The sequence below is a fragment of the Ranitomeya variabilis genome, chromosome 3 (assembly GCF_051348905.1).
Source record: "Ranitomeya variabilis isolate aRanVar5 chromosome 3, aRanVar5.hap1, whole genome shotgun sequence".
Classification (NCBI taxonomy): domain Eukaryota; kingdom Metazoa; phylum Chordata; class Amphibia; order Anura; family Dendrobatidae; genus Ranitomeya; species Ranitomeya variabilis.
In genome coordinates this window covers 154,426,003-154,447,879 of record NC_135234.1, presented here as the reverse complement: position 1 = coordinate 154,447,879, position 21,877 = coordinate 154,426,003, and the positions used below count along the sequence as shown (strand labels likewise).

The following is a 21,877-nucleotide window of genomic DNA, read 5'->3' as shown; positions in this document are numbered from 1 at the left end:
TTCTCAGATGGTCTCTGGCACCGGCAGCTCTTCCTGTGTTCAGCGGTCACCTGGTACCGCTTATTAAAGTAATTAATATGGACGCGGCTCCACTCCCATAGGCGTGGAGCGCATGTTCATTACTTTAATGAGCAGTACCATGTGACCGCTGCGCACAGGAACAAGCTGCTGGCGCCAGAGTCACTGCAGAGACACGGAAGACACAGCGGCGCTCAGCTGTGGAACGGCGACACTGGCACCTGGCCCCCATAGCGCATCGGTGTCCCCCGCCTGATCAGGACACCAGCACCTGGCCCCCAGCGACGAGAGGTGAGTATGTTGTTTTTTTTTTGTTTGTTTGTTTTTTTATCGCAGCAGCGTTATATGGGGCATATTATATGGGGCATCTTATGGGGCCATCATTAACCTTTATGGAGCAGCATATGGGTCATATTATTCTATGGAGCATCTTATGGGGCCATTATTAACCTTTTATTCAGCATTCTATGGGGCATATTTTAATAAGGAGCACTTTATGGAGCATTGCATGGGGCTCCTGATTCAATATGGATATTCAAAAACATTTAACCTACTGATGTCTCAATCAGTTTTACTTTTATTGGTATCTATTTTTTATTTTTGAAATTTATCAGTAGCTGCTGCATTTCCCACCCTAGGCTTCTACTCGAGTCAATAAGTTTTCCCAGTTTTTGTGGAAAAATTAGGGATCTCTGCTTATACTCGAGTATATACAGTGCACAAAAAAAAACAGGACTTACAAAACCTAATAATGGCACATGATATCGCAACGCAAGTTTAAACCCTCTGGAAATGTAGTTTGCCTCACCCTTTCAATGCCAAAAACCTGAATGGAGGATAATTGTCTTTGATGAAAGGTAATAAAGTGATTAGCAGCAGAGGAAATGTTTTTGTTGGCAAGATTATTTGCATTAGAAATATCATTTAGATGTACATTGCTTCTGATTTTCATTTTATGACTAGTGCATCCTCTATAGAGCAACTGGCAAACTGCACAGCGAATACAATAAACTACGTTTTTAAAATTACGATTAATATGTTGTTTAATTTGATGTGTTTGGGTATTCTTATTATTTGAAAAAGTGTTACACAGACTGGCACGTTTTACAACGTGCAGCCCCACATCTATAAAAACCCTTGTAGTTAAGCCATATGATACTGGATCTACTAGATCTAAAGAAGCTAGGTACGTTGCTCAAAGATGGAGATTTTTTTGCGACAATGTTGCAGCCAGATTTAAGTATAGAAGCTAGAGTTTTGTCCTCATGCAATACAGGTAAGTAGTTTAGGAAGAACAATTTCTATACACACCACAGAATCCATTATTTGAACGCATCTATTGGTTTGGTAGATTTATCGATGATCTCATTTGGTGTGGTGAAGTTACAGATATTTACCATTTTATTGATTACATTAATACCAATGTTACAATCTCAAATTTACCCATTTTTTTTTTTTTAAGTCTACCACCATTACTTTTTTGGATGTGCCGTTTACTGATCTATCTGGACATTGTCTTATCATCTATATATAGATCTATATATAGAGGACCAACTGCGGGAAATACTATTCTCCACCCCACTAGCAGGCACGCCAAGCACACCACATCTGGAGGTTTCGAAACTGCATCGACGATCTGATTTGTGAACATAAATGAAGATTTTGGAATCCAGGCTGTTACATAGGGGTTATTCTAGATGGACATTGAATTGTGCGCGCGATATTGCTGGTGGCAAGGATAGAATCAACTTGATTGAATATAATCATAGGAAAACCACCAAAAATATTGCCAATAAATCACCCAGGCCAGTTTTGTCCTTTCAATATAGCTCACAATTTATGCCACTATTAAACATATTATCATGAAATACTTAATGGCGTAACGACAAGGGTTTTTATAGATGTGGGGCTGCACGTTGTGAAAAGTGTGAATATGCCAGTTCATGTATTGCTTTTTCAAACAATAATAAACACCCAAACACATCAGATTAAACAATGTATTAATTGTAATTCTAAAAACGTAGTTTATTGTATTCGCTGTTCCCTTTGCCAGTTGCTCTACATAGGATGCGCTGGTTGTAAAATTAAATTCAGAATCAATGAACATCTAAATTATATTTCTAATGGAAATAATCTTGCCAACAGAAACTTCCTCTGCCGCTAATCACTTTATTACCTGTCATCAAAGACAATTATCGTCGATTCAGGTATTTTGGCATCGAAAGGGTGAGGGAACTGCTGCGGGGTGGAGACATGAGACAGTTACTTCTAACCAGGGAAGCCTTCTGGATATTCAATTTGGGAAATAGATTTCCAGAGGGTTTAAACTTGTGTCGCAGTATCATGTGCCATTATTAGGTTTTGTAAATGCTGTTCTGTTTTTTTTTTTAATGTATATTCTTTTTGTCTCATTTTGTTATTTTTATTTAATTGAGTCTTTTGCATATTTTAAATGTCATGTAATATTTATACCATGGGATCCATTCATATCGTTTTATAGGATCAATTGGAAGATTTTCCCATCAGGCCTTAAGTAAAAACGCTGGATTGCGGTCGAAACGCGTCACCATGTTGTTTCCTGCTCCCTGCATAATTGTAATGGATTTTTAAATGTTTTGAATAAATGCCTATTGTCTCTTCAGAGAGGAAGAGGACTAAAGGCCCCGTCTCACATAGCGAGATCGCTAGCGAGATCGCTGCTGAGTCACTAGTTTTGTGACGCAACAGCGACCTCAGTAGCGATCTCGCTATGTGTGACACGTACCAGCGATCAGGCCCCTGCTGCGAGATCACTGGTCGTGTCGGAATGGCCTGGACCTTTTTTTGGTCGTTGAGGTCCCGCTGACATCGCTGAATCGGTGTGTGTGACACCGATCCAGCGATGTCTTCACTGGTAACCAGGGTAAACATCGGGTTACTAAGCGCAGGGCCGCGCTTAGTAACCCGATGTTTACCCTGGTTACCAGCGTAAATGTAAAAAAAAACAAACAGTACATACTCACCATCTGATGTCCGTCAGGTCCCTTGCCGTCTGCTTCCTGCTCTGACTGAGCGCCGCAAAGTGAAAGTGAAAGTACAGCACAGCGGTGACGTCACCGCTGCGCTCTGCTCTCACTGTACGGCGGCTCAGTCAGTGCGGGAAGCAGACAGCAAGGGGACCTGACGGACATCAGATGGTGAGTATGTACTGTTTGTTTTTTTTGGTAACCAGGGTAAACATCGGGTTACTAAGCGCGGCCCTGCGCTTAGTAACCCGATGTTTACCCTGGTTACCCGGGTGCTGCAGGGGGACTTCGGCATCGTTGAAGACAGTTTCAACGATGCCGAAGTCGTTCCCCTGATCGTTGGTCGCTGGAGAGAGCTGTCTGTGTGACAGCTTCCCAGCAACCACACAGCGACTTACCAACGATCACGGCCAGGTCGTATCGCTGGTCGTGATCGTTGGTAAATCGCTATGTGAGACGGGGCCTTAAAACTCTAGTGCCACCTATGGGGTCTGAATAAATAGCTAAAACGTTTTATTAACACCAGAAGCTGGCATCCCCATTTTTTTCCTATGATTTTCATATTTCCCACACCTGTTACTTGCCACATGTGAGTTTGAAAGAGCATCACATGCTTGAAACCAAGTTGTTTACCCATAATTTTGGAAAGGTGTCAATAATTTTGTTCAGCCTATTTTAAGGGTTTGTGTGAAATTATGTCCAATTTGCTTTTTTTTCCTCTTTTTTTGTGTTGTTGCAATACATATGAAATTAACCTTTATAGCGAAACGTGCAATTCCAATAATTTTCTTGGAGAAGTACCGGTAGTTCATTTTCTGGAACAATTTCAAGGATGTCCGCACTTTCGGCCATGACTTTATAAACTGATGGACAAAGGGAGGGGGATTCCTGTGTCTTCATATCAGTGCTTGTTATGTGATCAGAGACGAACGATTGGTTGTCAAAGTTAGCTATGGGTTAAAATGGTTAGACAAAGGGAGGTACTTGGTCCTCTACTATGGTTTGACATGGCAATCATGGACCTGATGAAGGCCTCCAAATCTACCATTGTGATACTTTTATAAGCCACAGCCAGAGGCAATGATTATTATGATACTTTTGTAGGCCAGCCTGTCATCATTATTACAAAAAGCAGTAAAAATACAAAAACAAGTTGTTCACTTTCTTGAAAGTGGCCTCAAAATGTGTAAAATACATATAATATGAAATTCAGCAGGTACTCATCCTACCTGGGTGCAGCGCCAGCACCCCACTGCTGCTCTTGTCCAGGTCTGTAGAGGACAGCAGTCATGTCAGTCAACTATTTGCATCAGTCGCTGAGCTCAGCATCGCATGCCGTCAACCCATTGACTTGATGTTACTGCTGTAGTCAAAATACTGGGGCCAGAGCAGCAGCAAAGAGCCGGTGCTGGACCCAGGGAGGGTGAGTATCTGCTGAGTTTGTTATCTTACACATTTTATTCAGTTTGGGACCCACGGTTCTGGAAGTGGGCAACACCTTTTAAGGGATACAATAAAACACACAATTGGGATCACCCTGTCTGCATAGTAAAAACCATGAATAATCTAAGCCTGAAAAACGGTGAATGAAAATTGCCTTTGTTAAAAAGCTCTTATAGCTCCTGAAAGGTAGGGTAAAAAAAGAAAAACGTAAAATGGCTACATAGAAAAGGGGTTAGCGACTGTTTAGCATGCTACTCCAACAGGGCTAAAGCTGTGGTAGTGTGAGGAACCCTGATAATACCTAGATACAGGAATTGCTAATCTTAATTAACAAAAACTAGAAGTGTAGCTGAAATTCCTCAGATTTTTTTCATAACTTAATGTATTATTGCTTCTGACAGCTCCTAATCCTCCAGTGATTAGAGAAGAACTCTGTACGGCATCTTATGACACAATTACTGTTCACTGGACATCTGATGACGAGTTCAGTGTCGTTTCCTATGAGCTTCAGTATACGATCTTCACCGGACAATCCAACTTAGTCAGTAAGTACATTCGCTGTATCGGTACAATTGGACTGAGATTATTATGCAAGACAAATCCAGCAGCGACTTTCTTGAGGTTTGCGTAATGACAAATTGACTTCTTTGGTTTACAAAGAAAATTAGGATTGTGTCAAGACTGTAGTAAAATCATATATGTTGAATCATGCTCTGGGCTTTCCTTGTGATAGTAGTTTTATATTTATGTTTTCTTAATTTTGCCATTTTAAACCCAAGCCGGTGTCTAATTGCTTAATTATTGAGCGATAAGTGTAATTGGTGCAGACAAGAAATCTGGATAGTCAGTATATGTGTTAATAGGATTTTCTTGTTGAGATGTGCTAATTGCTAGGCTTTGAAGATGGCACAGTAGGAAGCCGTCACCCACCACCCTCCACTTTAATTACTGCTGTGTGTGTAAGATAATTAATAAGATGGAAGGCTAGTTATATGGAAGTTGACTTTTTCCAATACAGAGGTTTAAACAAATAGATGGAAAATCTTCCTTTGTGAGAGGATTTTAATATTTCTCTCTAGTTAATTTGAAGAAGTAATTAGTTTTTAGTTGTTTTTTTTAACACAATGAAATAAAATACAGGATGGATTAATTACAGAACATGGTTTGAAGGAGTTAAAAGGTTGAGTTTCAAATTTTTATTTCCTAATATGTTACAGGAATCAATGGATTGCTCACTACTTGTCAATGTCGAGTTGATCAGCCGTGATTAGAAAACCTAATGAAAAGTTGTTGCCAATGAATTGAAAGCTTCCATCTTTGGTCAGGTGGCCGCACGTTGTAGTGCCCAGTACGTTGTAGTGCCCAGTACTTTCTGCCCAGCTTGTGCTTCGGGAGACATGGACCCCATAAATTAAGCAATAAGTCCTGACTTACTTGTTCCAATGCATGCATTATTGGTAGTGATAACCAAGGGTACATTCAGATTTAACATATAATTTATTATTTTTAGGTTGAAATATTTTTTTTTTTTTTGTTATATTTCAATAAATCCACTGAATGAATGTGGTTAAACACAAAAAGGAATTTTAAGGTATGAGTTGGTGAAGCCTTTAATGGTCACACATAGTACTTGAAGCTCATGCTCCCTTTGGCACTTGAAATGGTCATCTCTCGTTTTGGTAAACCAGTTTAAGTACCCACACACTTTTAGCTAGCCATTCAAACACTTGTGCTGAGACGTATATATGGCCTTATTCAGACGGCTGTATTTTCAGTCAGTGTGCTGTTTATGTCCACAGTGGACAGCACACTGACCCAATAATAGCCCATGTTCAAGTGCACTCCAGCAAGTTTTTTTATTGAAATTACAGCATGCGCTAGTCTGGTCCTATGCTTGTAAATAGGCAGCTCCTGCACCCATCTGCTAAGCGGACAAGCACACAAAGGTGCAACGGAGCCAGTCACATCCACAATTGACTGTTTTAATACCATATTCTGAACCCGGCCTTCTCTACTGACTCGCCCATATACATGTATTCCTGGGACCGTATGTGTTTTGGGGTAATTTTTATTCCATTTTTGGTAAGGTTAGTTGAAGAAAAAGCAGCAATTCAGGGATAAATTACAAATACGTTTTATAGTACAGGCCATTCTGGATTATGTCAAATATGTATACTGTAATGGGGAATAAAGGGTTTAGTTTGATTAAGAAAATAACCAAAATATCTGTTTTAATATACAAGTTGTCAATATTGCTAAGCTTAATTAATAATGTTCGTATTGGTATATGTGTCTGTTGTGTTGCACATTTCTCTGTTCAACTGTGTGAATATTTTTATAAAAATGACTGAAGACACAGACATCTTGTCTATAACGGAAGGACAAATGATGACATTATTATCAGTATGAGAACAGTCTGTTGTTGATCTTTTGGATATAAAATTATCTTTCAAAACTGGAAATTGCTTATACAAACTGGACTCTTTGTATTGTACAAAATTATACTAGTTTCATTGTGCGCAAAGATTAGTTGGTCTTGTATCAAAATTATTCCATAAATACTGCATTTTTTTTGGCATGTAAGATCTGTCACTCCATTCATGAGGTCTCCGTGTAGGCATTTTACATCTCTTATATTTATTTATACTCTTTTAATTGTATCTATTATTTTAAATGAATTTCCTTTCTTATTCATATCAACCGTGAAGACCAGGTCTTTGCTACGAGAGCAAATCTCCAATATATACAGTGTTCAGCATAAATAAGTACACCCCCTTTGAAAAGTAAGATTTTAATCTATATTTCACTGAATAAAAGGACAATTTCTAAAATGTTGATGATACGGGTTTTATAGGACTTTTTTTTAACCCATAGCATGAAACTAAGGTTAATAATATAACTTTCCTTACAAAATATTTAGTTTTACTCAAATTGGTTGGTGCAAAATGAAAAAGGTGTTCAGTTCTGTGCAAAGGTTTTAGACAGGTATACAAAAATGCTGCAAAGTAAGCATGCTTTGAACAATGGAGTTGTCAGTTTATTTTAATCAATTAACATCATGCAAAGTGAATGAACAAAAGAAAAATCCAAATTAAATTTATATTTGGTACAACCACCCTTTGCTTTCAAGACAGCCTCTAAGTACAATTTCTTCTAGGTACACTTGCACAGTTTTTAATGGAACTCTGCAGGGACATTGTTCCAAAAATCTTGGCAAACCAACCACAAATCATGTGGATGTAGGCTTTGCTTTCAAAAGTCTTTCTGTCTTTTCATGTACTCCCAAACATTTTATTAAGATATGCGGAAACACTGGGTTAGTCCAGAAAGCTAGAACTTTGTGATAATGCACAAGATGTCACTCTTTCATTGCACGACTGGCCACCATGGGTTGTCCGGGCCCTTTAAGGTGGGTACTGGGGTTTGTTCTGCGCAGGGTTTGTTTTTTATTATTAAATAAAAAGGGCAGCCCCAGACTGATAGGTGCTCTTTAAAGATTCACACTGGAATCTGAAGTATCTCTAAACATAACACCATGACTATGCCAGCTTATTCCCAGGAAGTCTGCTGATGTATGTCCTGTATGTTACGTCTTTGGGAACCTTCTTTGCAATAAACTGAACACTTCCTTTGCTTGTTCTATTGTTGGTGGTGGAGCTTTTAAGTCATATTTATGTTAGGATTATATATAGAAGTCTTTTGTAAACTGACATGCTTCACTTTACAGTTCTCACAGCCAAACACATACAAACCCACTAAAATAATAAACCCTGAAATTGAGTAATGGATAAGTAATTGCTCCTCAATTTCGAGACAACTAATAATCACTGTTAATAATAAGAATATTTGAGCTAAAAAAACAAGAATATATATCCATGTATACACTGCTTCAAAAAATAAGGGGAACAATTAAATTCCCAAGTCAAATCACACTTCTGTGAAATCAACCTGTCTAGTTCTGAAGCAACACTGATTGTGAATCTATTTCTCCTGCTGTTATGCAAATGGGACAGACAACAGGTAGATATGATAGGCAATTGGTATGGCAACCCCTATAAAGGAGTTGCTCTGCAGGGGGTGACCACAGATCATTTCTCTGTTCTTATCCTTTTTTGTTTGTTGCTTTGGTCACTTTTGCATTTTGTCATTGCTCTCATCCCTACAGGTAAAGTAGCATGAAGCGGTGTCTACAACCTACAGAAAGTGCTCAGGTAGTGCACCTCATCCAGGATGGCACATCAATGCAGGCTGTGGCAAGAAGGGTAGCTGTGTCTGTTAGCACAGTGTCCAGAACATGAGCAGATAACAAGACAGGCCAGACAAGGAGACGTGGAGGGGGCCGTAGGAGGGCAACAACCCAGCAGCAGGACCGGTACCTCCTTCTTTGTGCAAGGAGGAGCAGTTCTAGAGCCCTTCAAAATGACCTCCAACAGGCCACTAACATCCATTTGTCTGCTCAAACTGTCAGAAACAGACTCCATGAGGGTGGTATGAGGGCCCATCGACCACAAGTGGGTGTTGTGCTTACAGCTCAACATCATGTAGGGCCAGAGAACATAAAGATTGGCAGATTTGACATTGGCGCCCTCTGCTCTTCACGGATGAGAGCAGGTTCACTCTGAGCATGTGACACAGTCTAGATACACCATGGAGAACTTTTTGCTGCCTGCAACATCCTCCAGCATGACTGGTTTGGCAGTAGGTCAGTAATGGTGTAGGGAGGCATTTCTTTGGAGGGCCGCTCAGCCCTCCATGTGCTAAACAGAGGTACCCTGACTGCCATTACGTACCGGGATGAGATCCTCAGACCCATTGTGAGACCATTGGTGCAGTGGGCCCTGGGTTCCTTCTGTTGCATGACAGTGCTAGGCCTCATGTAGTTGAAGTGTGTCAGCAGTTCCTACATGATGAAGGTATTGATGCTATGGACGGACCTGCCAGTTCCTCGGACCTGAATCCAATCGAGCACTTCTGGGACATCATGTCTCGTTCCATTCACCAACGCCACGTTGCAGCATAATTTGTCCTAGAGTTGACTGATGCTTTAATCCAGATGTGATAGGAGATCCCTCAGGAGAACATCCACCGCTTCATTAGGACAATGCCCAGGCATTGTTGGGAGGTCATACAGGCATGTGGAGGCCACAGACACTACTGATCATCATTTCCTTGTCTTGAGGCATTTCCACTGAAGTTGGATCAGACTAATTTGATTTTCCACTTTAATTTTGAGTATCTTTCCAAATCCAGACCTCCATGGAATATTAATTTTGATTTACGTTGATCATTTTTGTTTTATTGTTCTTAACACTATCCTGGATGAGCTGCACTACCTGATCAACCTCTATGGGTTGTAGACACCGCCTCATGCTACTGTACTGTACCTCTAGGGGTGAGAGCAATGACAAAATGCAAAAGTGAGCTAAGCAGCCAAAAAGGGTGAGAACAAATAAATGGTCTGTAGTCACTCCCTCCAGAACCACTCCTTTATAGGGGTTGTCTTGCTAATTGCCTGCAATTTCTACATGTTGTCTGTTCCATTTGCACAACAGCAGAAGAAATTGATTCACAGAAGTTGATTGACTTGGAGTTACATTGTGACATTGTGTTGTTTAAGCGTTCCCTTTATTTATTTGAGCAGTGTATATGTGTGTGTTTTTTTCTGTTAGTTAACAGGGGCCTTGGTGGGTTTCCTGAATACAGTAATCTCATTGGCATGCACAGCCTGCCAGGAATTAATAATATACATTTAGGTTGCTTGATTACTTATGTCGTACCAAGATCATAAGAATCGTAGTAAGCTGTGCTCATCCTTAAGCCATGAGATACAAATTCAGTTTTGTATTTCTTTTTTCCATCTTAATGACTTTATATCCAATGCAGAAGTAGAACAAGGCACATTTAATGAGCTGAGTTCCAGTTTAACAGCTGGCCTATGCTTTTTACAATAATAGTATGAACAGCTCGGAAATGAGTATGGGGTAATGTATTATACACTTTAGGCCAGAGTCATACTAAACTTATGAAAAATCGGTCCGAGTCTCCCTGCCAAGAGTCGCAGGAGAGTCATGCGAGTTCAATCTGATCACAACTAGCATCCGTTTTACATCCTAATGCAGTGCGATTACTATCTGATTGCAATGCGATTTTAACATGAGCTTTTACATACAGCAATTCTCTGTCATTTACACATAGTTTTCAAAGGAAATATTCATCAAAACACACACACACACACACACACACACACACACACACACACACACACACACACACACACACACAGCTCTGGCAAAAATAACCAGCAAAGGCTATGCACACAGCTGCGGACTGATAATAACCTAGGAAGGGGCCATGGATACTGCCCCCCTTCCTCAAGCTAAAAACATCAGCTCTCAGCTATTCCAGTAAAGGCGCATCTCTAGCATGCGCCAATTCTGGCACTTAGCCTCGCTCTTCTTCCCACTTGCCCTGTAGCGGTGGCAAGTGGGGTAATAGTTGGGGGGTTGATGTCACCTTTGTATTGTCAGGTGACATCAAGCCCAGAGGTTAGTAATGGAGAGGCGTCAATAAGATGCCTCCATTACCAACTCCATAGTCACATTGTAAGAAAACACAGACATCCAGTCCTTTAATTGAAATAATGACACAGACTCCTTTAATATTCTCAATTAAACCATACAGATGTCATCTGCAAAAAGACGTAAGAAAACCAAACAACAGTATTCCTCACCTTTCCGCAGAGATGCTTTTAATCCATTTGTCCCATGACTGGTCCAGCTGTACTACATCTAGATGGCAGGCTGCATGGATGCATGATGCTTCCATACAGCCTGTCATCCAGTCAACACTGAGGACTGTGTTTTCAAAGGACACCGGTGCGTAAAAATCAGACAGCGCATGGTCCGAGTGCTGTGCGATTTTTTTTTTTTTTTTTTTTTTTTTTCCCGCACCCATAGGCTTGCATTGGTGAGTCTCGGCGGAGTCTTGGTGACAATCGCAGCATGCTGCGATTCTATACACAACGCTGAATACGCCTGACAGAATAAATGGTGATGGGAGCTGCCTCATAGATTAACACCGGTCCGAGTGCTATGCGATGTTTTCTCCCATAGCACTCTCTCGTATTCTATGGTAGTGTGACGCTGGCCCTACACCAGATTTTTTTACATATAATTGTTGCAGATTTTTGCACAATGAGAAGTGTAAGTGTTCAGCAAAGTGAGAATGCTTAGTGAGAGGGGATGGGCACTGCCCAAGTGATTGACTATAGTCAATATACTATCTACACCAGAAAGTGGCATAAAATAGCAGAAATGTGTCAGCTCATTGCTGGAGCAGATGTCTGAACTGATGCACTGGTTGCCCGAAAGATGCTTTAATTTCATTAAAAGGAAGCCATCATCAGAAAATGATCACTTCTTTACATCAAATTTTTAGTTAAATGTTTTTTGTTTGTTTTTTTACAACAGTTTGGCAATATTCTTTCCCCAAATCACAATTTGTGTAAACTATACAAAATAGAAATTTTGCAGTTTTCACCCTGGCCACTGGAGCATTTTAGATTCATACTTCCTGTTGTTTCAGAAAATTCACATGTACATTAGCCGCAATGGACAGAACCCTCCCTGCCTTTTGTGTTGAAGCATCTAATGAGCGTGTGCATAAGATCATTGCGAAGGCAGGGATGAGAATCAGATCAAATGTAACATCTCCTATTGCGATTGGTGGATCCTGTGTTATTAGCTATGTATAGAGGGGTTTTTGGATACTATAATCCCATCTTTGATGATAAGAAGACTTACGTGAAATTAATTATTTCACCTAAAATTGGCCACACGCATTAATTATTTGTAGCCATTCCTTCCTATTTAGTGGAGCTACGCATCTGTCTTCTGATGTGTGCTGTATGAGGAAAGAAAAGCGTCCATCTCCAGTAAGGAGATGAGTGCTGCCACAAGTGACTGGCAGCGAGGTATGCCACATTCCTCATTAAACTGAAATGCACACCAGTCCAAATGTGTAAGATGATGCACAATTAGGCTAGAACAACACAACGGCATTTCACTCCTGTACATATCTTTGTTTTTTGATTGAATCAGGCTTCAAATCCTCCACACTGCTCACAACCAAATGAATGTGCATTTACATCCACAAAACCCTGAAATTATTTTTCCAGATAGTCCTTCCCTGAGAACAAAGGAGATAGTTTAATTGGCCAAGTGCTTTTAAAAACAAGCAACCTTACAATTTACATGTTGTTACAAATCCTTTCCATTTTCAAAAATGAAGGGTTTTTCAGTTCTGTGGCTTTCTGTTCATTGCCTATGTTACTGGCCACCTCTGCAGCCGATCACCAATAGCTCTTCTGGACAAGCACTGCTCTGAAGCTAGCCGGATTGCTGGATCCAGCCACAATCGCTATCCCAATGCGTTCATGCCGCTAGTCCAAACTGTCAATCATCAGGAGCACACCTCCGTCCAGCAAGCAAGGACCATAAGCCAGTAGAGTTTTGATCTCCTGAAGACAGATATTTTAATCTTTTAACTTGAAATGTGCTTCAAATCTTATTCCTTTTTTTCCATACTTTACAGAATACAAAAAGATTCTTTGTAACTTTTCTGTATTTTGTACATGGTCTTTTCTATAGTATTCCTTTACGTTGAGCCTTGTTTCCAGTCTCTTTGAGCTTTCTTTCTAAAACCATATGTGAGATTACATGTTGATGTATTAGATCTGGGTGTTAAAAAGAAAGCCACAAGATTGTAACCACACATTCCCCGGCCCCGCAAGGTAACACCTGCAGCAGTCTGTGGTTAACCCTGGCTTGCTGTTGGTACTTAATGGTGACTACATTAGCGCTTTATTCCCAAATATTGGTCTAGCACTTGTTCTTTTGTCCAGACTATCAATTATGAACACATGCCAAATCGATATCCTGGTCTTATGTGTTCCTTAAGTTAACTTAGTCTAGTTTTTTTATCCAAATATTCATGCCTGGCCGGATATAATATGTTTATTATTGTGCATGGTGCTATATACCTGCGCTGGCACTTATCCCACTTGTGGTTAAAGAAAAGTTGTCTGTAATGAAATTGCCTGTGGCACTTTGAGAAAAAAACCTCAGAAGGATCCGATGCACAAAGTCAAAGTAAGTGAACGTGTGACACTTGCCAACACAAAACATGAGAAGAGATTTATTCAAAGAGGATGCCGCAGCTCTTCAGGTTACAAGTTCATAAGAGAAGAGACAATATTAATAGGGATTTCAGTTTCTGAAAAAAAAATTTCACTTGCACTGATTTTATTTATATGGTCAACCGTAATTGAGCTTTCAGAAAATATATATTTTTCAACAAATATTAAATAGTAAAAAAAAAAGTAAAACAACGCTATGGATGTAACTAGTGTATTTTTGTACATCTCACTTTGCAGCCTATCGTAATGATGTACATTTATTGCACAATTATTAGGCAAGTAGGTATTTTGACCACATCATCATTTTTATGCCGATTTTCTAAGTCCAAGCTGTATAAACTTGTATGCTTATTGGATGAAGCTGATCAGGTGATATGTATTTGTGTAATGAGGGAGGATATCATCTAAGGACATCAACACGCTTTATACAGGTGTGCAAAATTATTAGGCAGCTTGTTTTTCTCAGGCAAAATGGGCCAAAAAAGAATGTACCGTATTTTTCGGACTGTAAGACACACCAGAGCATAAACATAAGGGTGAATGACCTCGGGGAGATCAAAACATCCAACACTGCGGAGACACCATCACGTGTTTCTCAACGCAGTGATCCAGAACACTGCCCCCATCCCTGATGGGAAATATGCAAATGCATGTAGAAAAGTCGCGGAGACACCATCACGTGTTTCTCAACGCAAGCAATGAATAGCCAGGTCTTTCACCGGGAAGGAACAACCACGAGAAGGGCAGCATCCAATAAAGGAAAACCACCTATGCCAAAACATGGTATCCATCCACAGACAGCTGTTTCGGGGTATTTGCCCCTCATCAGTGTGGAGTAGGAAACTGGCTATTATTAACTGGCTAATATCCAGTTTCCTACTCCACACTGATGAGGGGCAAATACCCCGAAACAGCTGTCTGTGGATGGATACCATGTTTTGGCATAGGTGGTTTTCCTTTATTGGATGCTGCTCTTCCCGTGGTTGTTCCTTCCCGGTGAAAGACCTGGCTATTCATTGCTTGCGTTGAGAAACACGTGATGGTGTCTCCGCGGCTTTTCTACATACACCAGAGCATAAGACGCATCCCAAGTTTTCAGAAGGAAAATAGGGAAAATATATAAATGTGACAAATGGGGGTCCGTCTTACAGTCCGAATTCAGCTTACCCGGGGGATATCTGCAGCGCTGGTGGAGCGTGGTCACAGGGGGTGTTCAGTGGTCCAGCAATGATATCACTCCCATCCCAGACTGGTTCAGAGGTGCTCGTGGTGCGAGTGCTCCGCCGACATTTTCTGAAAGCCCGTTGCTGTGTTGTGGTGGCCTCCGGGAAATCCTATCCGAGGCTGGTGTGGCAGGTTCTCCAGAACCTCCACCTCCATGGAATCCAGAAGTACATGGCTTTCAGTACTCAGAGACATGGCCGAGATAAGGAAGGCTGAAACCAGATCACCACTGACCAAGACACATAAGTTGAAATGTCAAGACTGGACCAAAAAATATCTGAAGAGAGATTTTTCAAAGGTTTTAGGGCAGATGAGATGAGGGTAATTCTTAACGGACCAGATGGCTGAGACGGTGGCTTTATCAGTAATCGGCATAGACCTCCACTTATATTGATTACTTGTGGGCCCTTCTGAAATGGGAGATTTGTGGTGAAGGAAAGCTGAACACCTCTCTAATCATTCCCGTGGAGGCTATGGTTGGTTCTGCCCAAAAAGTTGGTTGGCAACAGATTAAGAAATTGACAGTCTCCATAGATGGAAGATTTATAATTGTTATTGAAAAAAAGAAGGGGAGGGCTATATTGGTACCCCCCACGTAATGTATCTTCACCCATCCCTTGTAGACTGTGAGCCCTCGTGGGCAGGGTCCTCTTTCCTCCTGTATTAGTCAGTAACTTGTATTTGTCATTTGTTCAAAAAGTTTCCAAAATGTATTTTTGTACATTTTGAATTGTTTGGTTATTATTTTCACTTTAACAGATGAAAATAAGAATAGAGACAAAAAAGTATGTTTTTCATTTAGTCCCATAATAATTCTGTACATTAATAGTTGCCCAATAATTCTGCACATATAAATATTCTCCTAAGAAAGACAATAGCTCATTTTCACTTTTTTGAATATTCAGATTTATTAACCCTTTGGACTGACTGTCAGCTCTGTAGTTGTTCAATAATAAAAATTAATCATCAAATGTAGAATAAAACGACTAATAATATGCACACAGTGTAAGGATGTCAATCTTATAGGTTGGTTTAAAAGTTCTGTTATTTTGCATGAAATTATCTATATATATAATTGTGATGTATTCAGCAGTGTCGTTGATTTCTATGTGATGTATTCAGCAGAGTTTGTGTGTCCTATCTGATGTACAAAGCAGTCTCGGTGTATCCTTTATGATGTATTCAGCAGAATCTCAGTGTGTCCAACGAGACGTATACAACATAATTTGTGTGCCCTATGTTATGTATACAGCAGAGACTCAGTGTATCCTAAGTTATATATTTATCACAGTTTCAGTATATCCTATGTGATGCATACAACAGAGCCTCAGTGTGTCCTATATGATGTATTCAGCATTCTGAGTATATCCTATGCAATGTATGCAGCAGAGTATTAAAGTATCCTATTTGATGTATACAGCAGAGTTTCAGTGTCCTGTGTAATGTATACAGCAGTCTCGGCATATACTGTGTGATGTATACAGCATAGTTTAGTTAATCCTATGTGATGTATACAGCAGAGTTTCAGTGTCCTGTGTAATGTATACAGCAGTCTCGGCATATACTGTGTGATGTATACAGCATAGTTTAGTTAATCCTATGTGATGTATACAGCAGAGTTTCAGTGTCCTGTGTAATGTATACAGCAGTCTCGGCATATACTGTGTGATGTATACAGCATAGTTTAGTTAATCCTATGTGATGTATACAGCAGAGTTTGTGTGCCCCATGTGATATATACAGCAGTGTCACAGTATATCCTATGTGGTAGAGTTTTAGTATATCCTATTTGATGCATACAACAGAGCCTAAGTGTGTCCTATATGATGTACTCAGCAGTCTGTGTATCTTATGTGATGTATACAAGAGTTTGTGTGTCCTATGTAATGTATACAGCAGTTTCAGTGTATCCTATGTGGTATATACATCGTTACAGTATATCCTATGTGATGCATACAACAGAGCCTCAGTGTGTCCTATATGATGTACTCAGCAGTCTGTGTATCCTATCCTACTATATAATTGTCTAAGGTCCACTTCCGTCTGTCTGTCGCGGAAATCCCACGTCGCTGATTGGTCGCGGCCGGCTGGCCGCGACCAATCAGTGACAGGCACAGTCCAGCTGCGAATTGGCCCATCCCTACTCCCCTCCTGTCAGTGCCCCCTCCATACTCCCCTCCAGTCAGCGGCCACATAGGGTTTTAGCAGTCCGTTACACGGACTGTGTTACACCGCGGCATAAAGTGGTGTAACGCAGTCTGTTACACGGACTGTGTTACACCGCGGCATAACGCAGTGTAACACAGTCCGTTAACGCTGCCATTAACCCTGTGTGACCAACTTTTTACTATTGATGCTGCCTATGCAGCATCAATAGTAAAAACATATAATGTTAAAAATAATAATAATAAAAAAATCATTATATTCTCACCTTCCGGCGTCCGCGGCAGCCTGTCCCGCTCCTCGCGATGCTCCGGTCCCAAAAATGCATTGCGACAATGACTGGAGATGACGTAGCGGTCTCGCGAGACCGCTACATCATCACGTGTTATTGCCGCAAGCCATCACTCGGAACGGAGCGTTGCGAGGAGCATCGCTAATGGCCTGGGCTGGATCCGGGGGCCGCCTGAAGGTGAGTATATAACTATTTTTTATTTTAATTCTTTTTTTTAACAGGGATATGGTGCCCACATTGCTATATACTACATGGGCTGTGTTATATACTGCGTGGGCTGTGTTATATACTGCGTGGGCTGTGTTATATACTGCGTGGGCTGTGTTATATACTGCGTGGGCTGTGTTATATACTGCGTGGGCTGTGTTATATACTGCGTGGGCTGTGTTATATACTGCGTGGGCTGTGTTATATACTGCGTGGGCTGTGTTATATACTGCGTGGGCTGTGTTATATACTGCGTGGGCTGTGTTATATACTGCGTGGGCTGTGTTATATACTGCGTGGGCTGTGTTATATACTGTGAGGACTGTTATATACTACGTGGGCTGTGCTATAAACTACGCAGCTGTCCAATATACTATGTGGCTGTGTTATATACTACGTTAGCTGTGTTATACACTGTGTGCAGAATTATTAGGCAAGTTGTATTTTGATCACATGATACTTTTTTTACATGTTGTCCTACTCCAAGCTGTTCATGCTTGAGAGCTAAATACCAATTAAATAAATCAGGTGATGTGCATCTCTGTAATGAGGAGGGGTGTTGTCTAATTACATCAAAACCCTATATAAGGTGTGCTTAATTATTAGGCAACTTCCTTTCCTTTGGCAAAATGGGTCAGAAGAGAGATTTGACGGCTCTGAAAAGTCCAAAATTGTGAGATGTCTTGCAGAGGGATGCAGCAGTCTTGAAATTGCCAAACTTTTGAAGCGTGATCACCGAACAATCAAGCGTTTAATGGCAAATAGCCAACAGGGTTGCAAGAAGCGTGTTGGGCTAAAAAGGTGCAAAATAACTGCCCATGAATTGAGGAAAATCAAGCGTGAAGCTGCCAAGATTCCATTTGCCACCAGTTTTGCCATATTTCAGAGCTGCAACATTACTGGAGTAACAAAAAGCACAAGGTGTGCGATACTCCAGGACATGGCCAAGGTAAGGAAGGCTGAAAAACGACCACCTTTGAACAAGAAACATAAGATAAAACGTCAAGACTGGGCCAAGAAATATCTTAAGGTTTTATGGACTGATGAAATGAGAGTGACTCTTGATGGGCTAGATGGATGGGCCAGAGGCTGGATCAGTAAAGGGCAGAGAGCTTCACTCCGACTCAGACGCCAGCAAGGTGGAGGTGGGGTACTGGTATGGGCTGGTATCATCAAAGATGAACTTGTGGGACCTTTTCGGGTTGAGGATGGAGTGAAGCTCCACTCCCAGATCTACTGCCAGTTTCTGGAAGACCACTTCTTCGAGCAGTGGTACAGGAAGAAGTCTGTATCGTTCAAGAAAAACATGATGATTTTCATGCAGGACAATGCTCCATCACATGCCTCCAACTACTTCACAGCGTGGCTGGCCAGTAAAGGTCTCAAAGAAAAAAAAATAATGACATGGCCCCCTTGTTCACCTGATCTGAACCCCATAGAGAACCTGTGGTCCCTCATAAAATGTGAGATCTACAGGGAGGGAAAACAGTACACCTCTTGGAACAGTGTCTGGGAGGCTGTGGTGGCTGCTGCATGCAATGTTGATCGTAAACATCAGGCAACTGACAGAATCTATGAACGGAAGGCTGTTGAGTGTCATCATAAAGAAAGGTGGCTATATTGGTCACTAATTTTTTGGGGTTTTGTTTTTGCATGTCAGAAATGTTTTTCTAAATTTTGTGCAGTTATATTGGTTTACCTGGTGAAAATAAACAAGTGAGACGGCAATATATTTGGTTTTTATTAAGTTGCCTAATAATTCTGCACAGTAATAGTTACCTGCACAAACAGATATCCTCCTAAGATAGCCAAATCTAAAAAAAAAAAACCCACTCCAACTTCCAAAAATATTAAGCTTTGATATTTGAGTCTTTTGGGTTGATTGAGAACATAGTTGTTGATCAATAATAAAAATAATCCTCTAAAATACAACTTGCCTAATAATTCTGCACACAGTGTATACTGCATGGGCTGTGTTATATACTATTTGGGCTGTGTTATATACTATGTGGGCTGTTTTATGTACTATGTGGGCTGTGTTATATACTATGTGGGCTGTGTTATGTACTATGTGGGCTGTGTTATGTACTATGTGGGCTGTGTTATGTACTATGTGGGCTGTGTTATGTACTATGTGGGCTGTGTTATATACTATGTGGGCTGTGTTATATACTGCGTGGGCTGTGTTATATACTGCGTGGGCTGTGTTATATACTGCGTGGGCTGTGTAATATACTGCGTGGGCTGTGCTGTATACTACGTGGGCTGTGTTATATACTGTGTGGCTGTGCAATATCCTGTGTGGCTGTGCAATATACTACATGCGCTGTGCTATATACTATGTGGCTATGCTATATACTATGTGGCTATGCTATATACTACGTGGCTGTGCAATATACTACGTGGCTGTGCAATATACTACGTGGAAATCTTCATAAATAAACTACATACATATTCTAGAATACCTGATGCCTTAGAATCGGGCCACCATCTAGTGTAATATATACAGCAGAGTTTGTGTGCCCTATGTGATGTACACAGCAGTGTCTCAGTGTTTCCTATGTGGTATATACATCACGTTTCAGTGTATCCTATGTGATGCACACAACAGAGTCTGAGTGTGTCCTATATGATGTACTCAGCAGTCTCAGTGTATCTTATGTGATGTATATCTCAGTCTCCATATACCCTGTGTGATGTATGCAACAGAGTCTCAGTGTCTCCTGTGAGATATAGATATATATATATATATATATATATATATATATATATATATATATATATATATATATATATATATATCAGGGTCTCAATCTCATCATAGCTCACATACAATATCACTGCTTTCTTATGTAATGCAGAAATAATGGTACAAATTTATGAAACTGTACAAGAAAACCAAGAAAAACTATTAGATGTAACCAATCTCAATACAGTTTTCATATTTTTTTAATAGCATTATACAAAATAAATGCTGCATTTTGACTGATTGCAATGCTCAACTTTAGCTAGTTTTATAATCATCCCATTACCTTTGACTTCCCCGTTCCTCTATCCAGCCCCCATGCAGGTAGAGGTCAATAGTGAGGGAATAGGTCTGATAGCAGCCAGAAGTGATTTGATAGTTTATGATGTCATCATGTACTTGAAAAGGATTTCCTGTCCTCGCATTAAAATATGAACTGGACTGGTTGTCGGACTGGAGATCACATGGTCCACCGTATTATTTGTGGTGGTCTGGCTTATTGCAGAGCAGACCTGTAACTATACTATGCAGAGCAGACCTGTAAGCATACTATGCAGAGCAGGCCTGTAACTATACTATGCAGAGCAGACCTGTAACTATACTATGCTGCCATTACATGGGACAGAATAATCGGATCTAAAGGTTTTGAGCATTTAGAATCTGTTCCCACAATGAGCTTTTAGTGAGTCTTTGACTGCAGAATTTCTGCACCATTTTTGTACCTATTATTTAAATTAGGTTACATGCAATTGTTCGTTGCAGTTTTGGGTGCTTTTTTTATGTGGTTTTGACTCTGTGTTTTTTCTCTTGCTGGTGTGTCATGCTTTAAATAAAGCTGCTTTGTTTTTTATATCGCCTGGTATTTGGCTTTGATAAAACTTTATTGATATAGTTAGGTGCGGATTAAATGCGTTTTTGATGCGTTTTCCACCGCGGAAAAGCACTAAAAACGCATGTGTGTTTTAACCTCCGGATTTTCTGCATCTAATATACATCTGCGGGGAAAGTCTGCACATAAAACTCAGCGTATCCGCAAGAGAAATTGACATATTGTGGATGTGAAACTTGCACCGCAGGTAAGTTCATGCTGAGTGAAATAAAAGCACAGTAGGCCGGAGATTTCTATAAATCCCATCCACGTTGCACTAAAAGCTTATCGTGGGAACATAGACTTCCTCTTTTGTGCATTCCTCATAGAAAAATATTTCATACAAAAACTGCATCAAAATGTAATGTGTTACTAAAGCCTGACACTGTAGTGCACCTGCCGTATCACAGCACACTCGCGTCACACAGACTCTTTGTTAAATTGTCCTGTGTTTTTCACATCACTTGTATCCTCAGTCGTCCTTTGTAGCCACTTATTTCCTTCACGTCACTCCGGCTGGTTTCCCCTAGGTCTCCTGTGGCTCAGAGACAGGATCCAGAACTAGATCCAGATCTCCTGGGGACCACAGAGACTGTCTTGGCTACAGGATTCTGATAGGATTCAGTAAAATGGGATCAGATGGTGCAGATATTTTCCTTTAGCTGTCATTGATGAATGTAGGATTTGTCCCATCCGGTTTGTGAATTTGTCAGTA

General features: G+C 40.5%; 1 protein-coding gene across 9 annotated transcripts in view; it reads left to right on the top strand.

Moving 5' to 3' along the window:
- The window catches only part of MID1 (midline 1), a 596,642-nt gene that overhangs the window by 544,353 nt on the left and 30,412 nt on the right, over positions 1-21,877 (top strand). For all 9 annotated transcript variants that reach the window (XM_077294751.1, XM_077294749.1, XM_077294747.1 and 6 more), the window contains exon 7: positions 4,868-5,011. In XM_077294751.1, the coding sequence (XP_077150866.1) occupies positions 4,868-5,011 (144 nt within the window). The remainder of the gene's footprint in view (positions 1-4,867; positions 5,012-21,877) is intronic.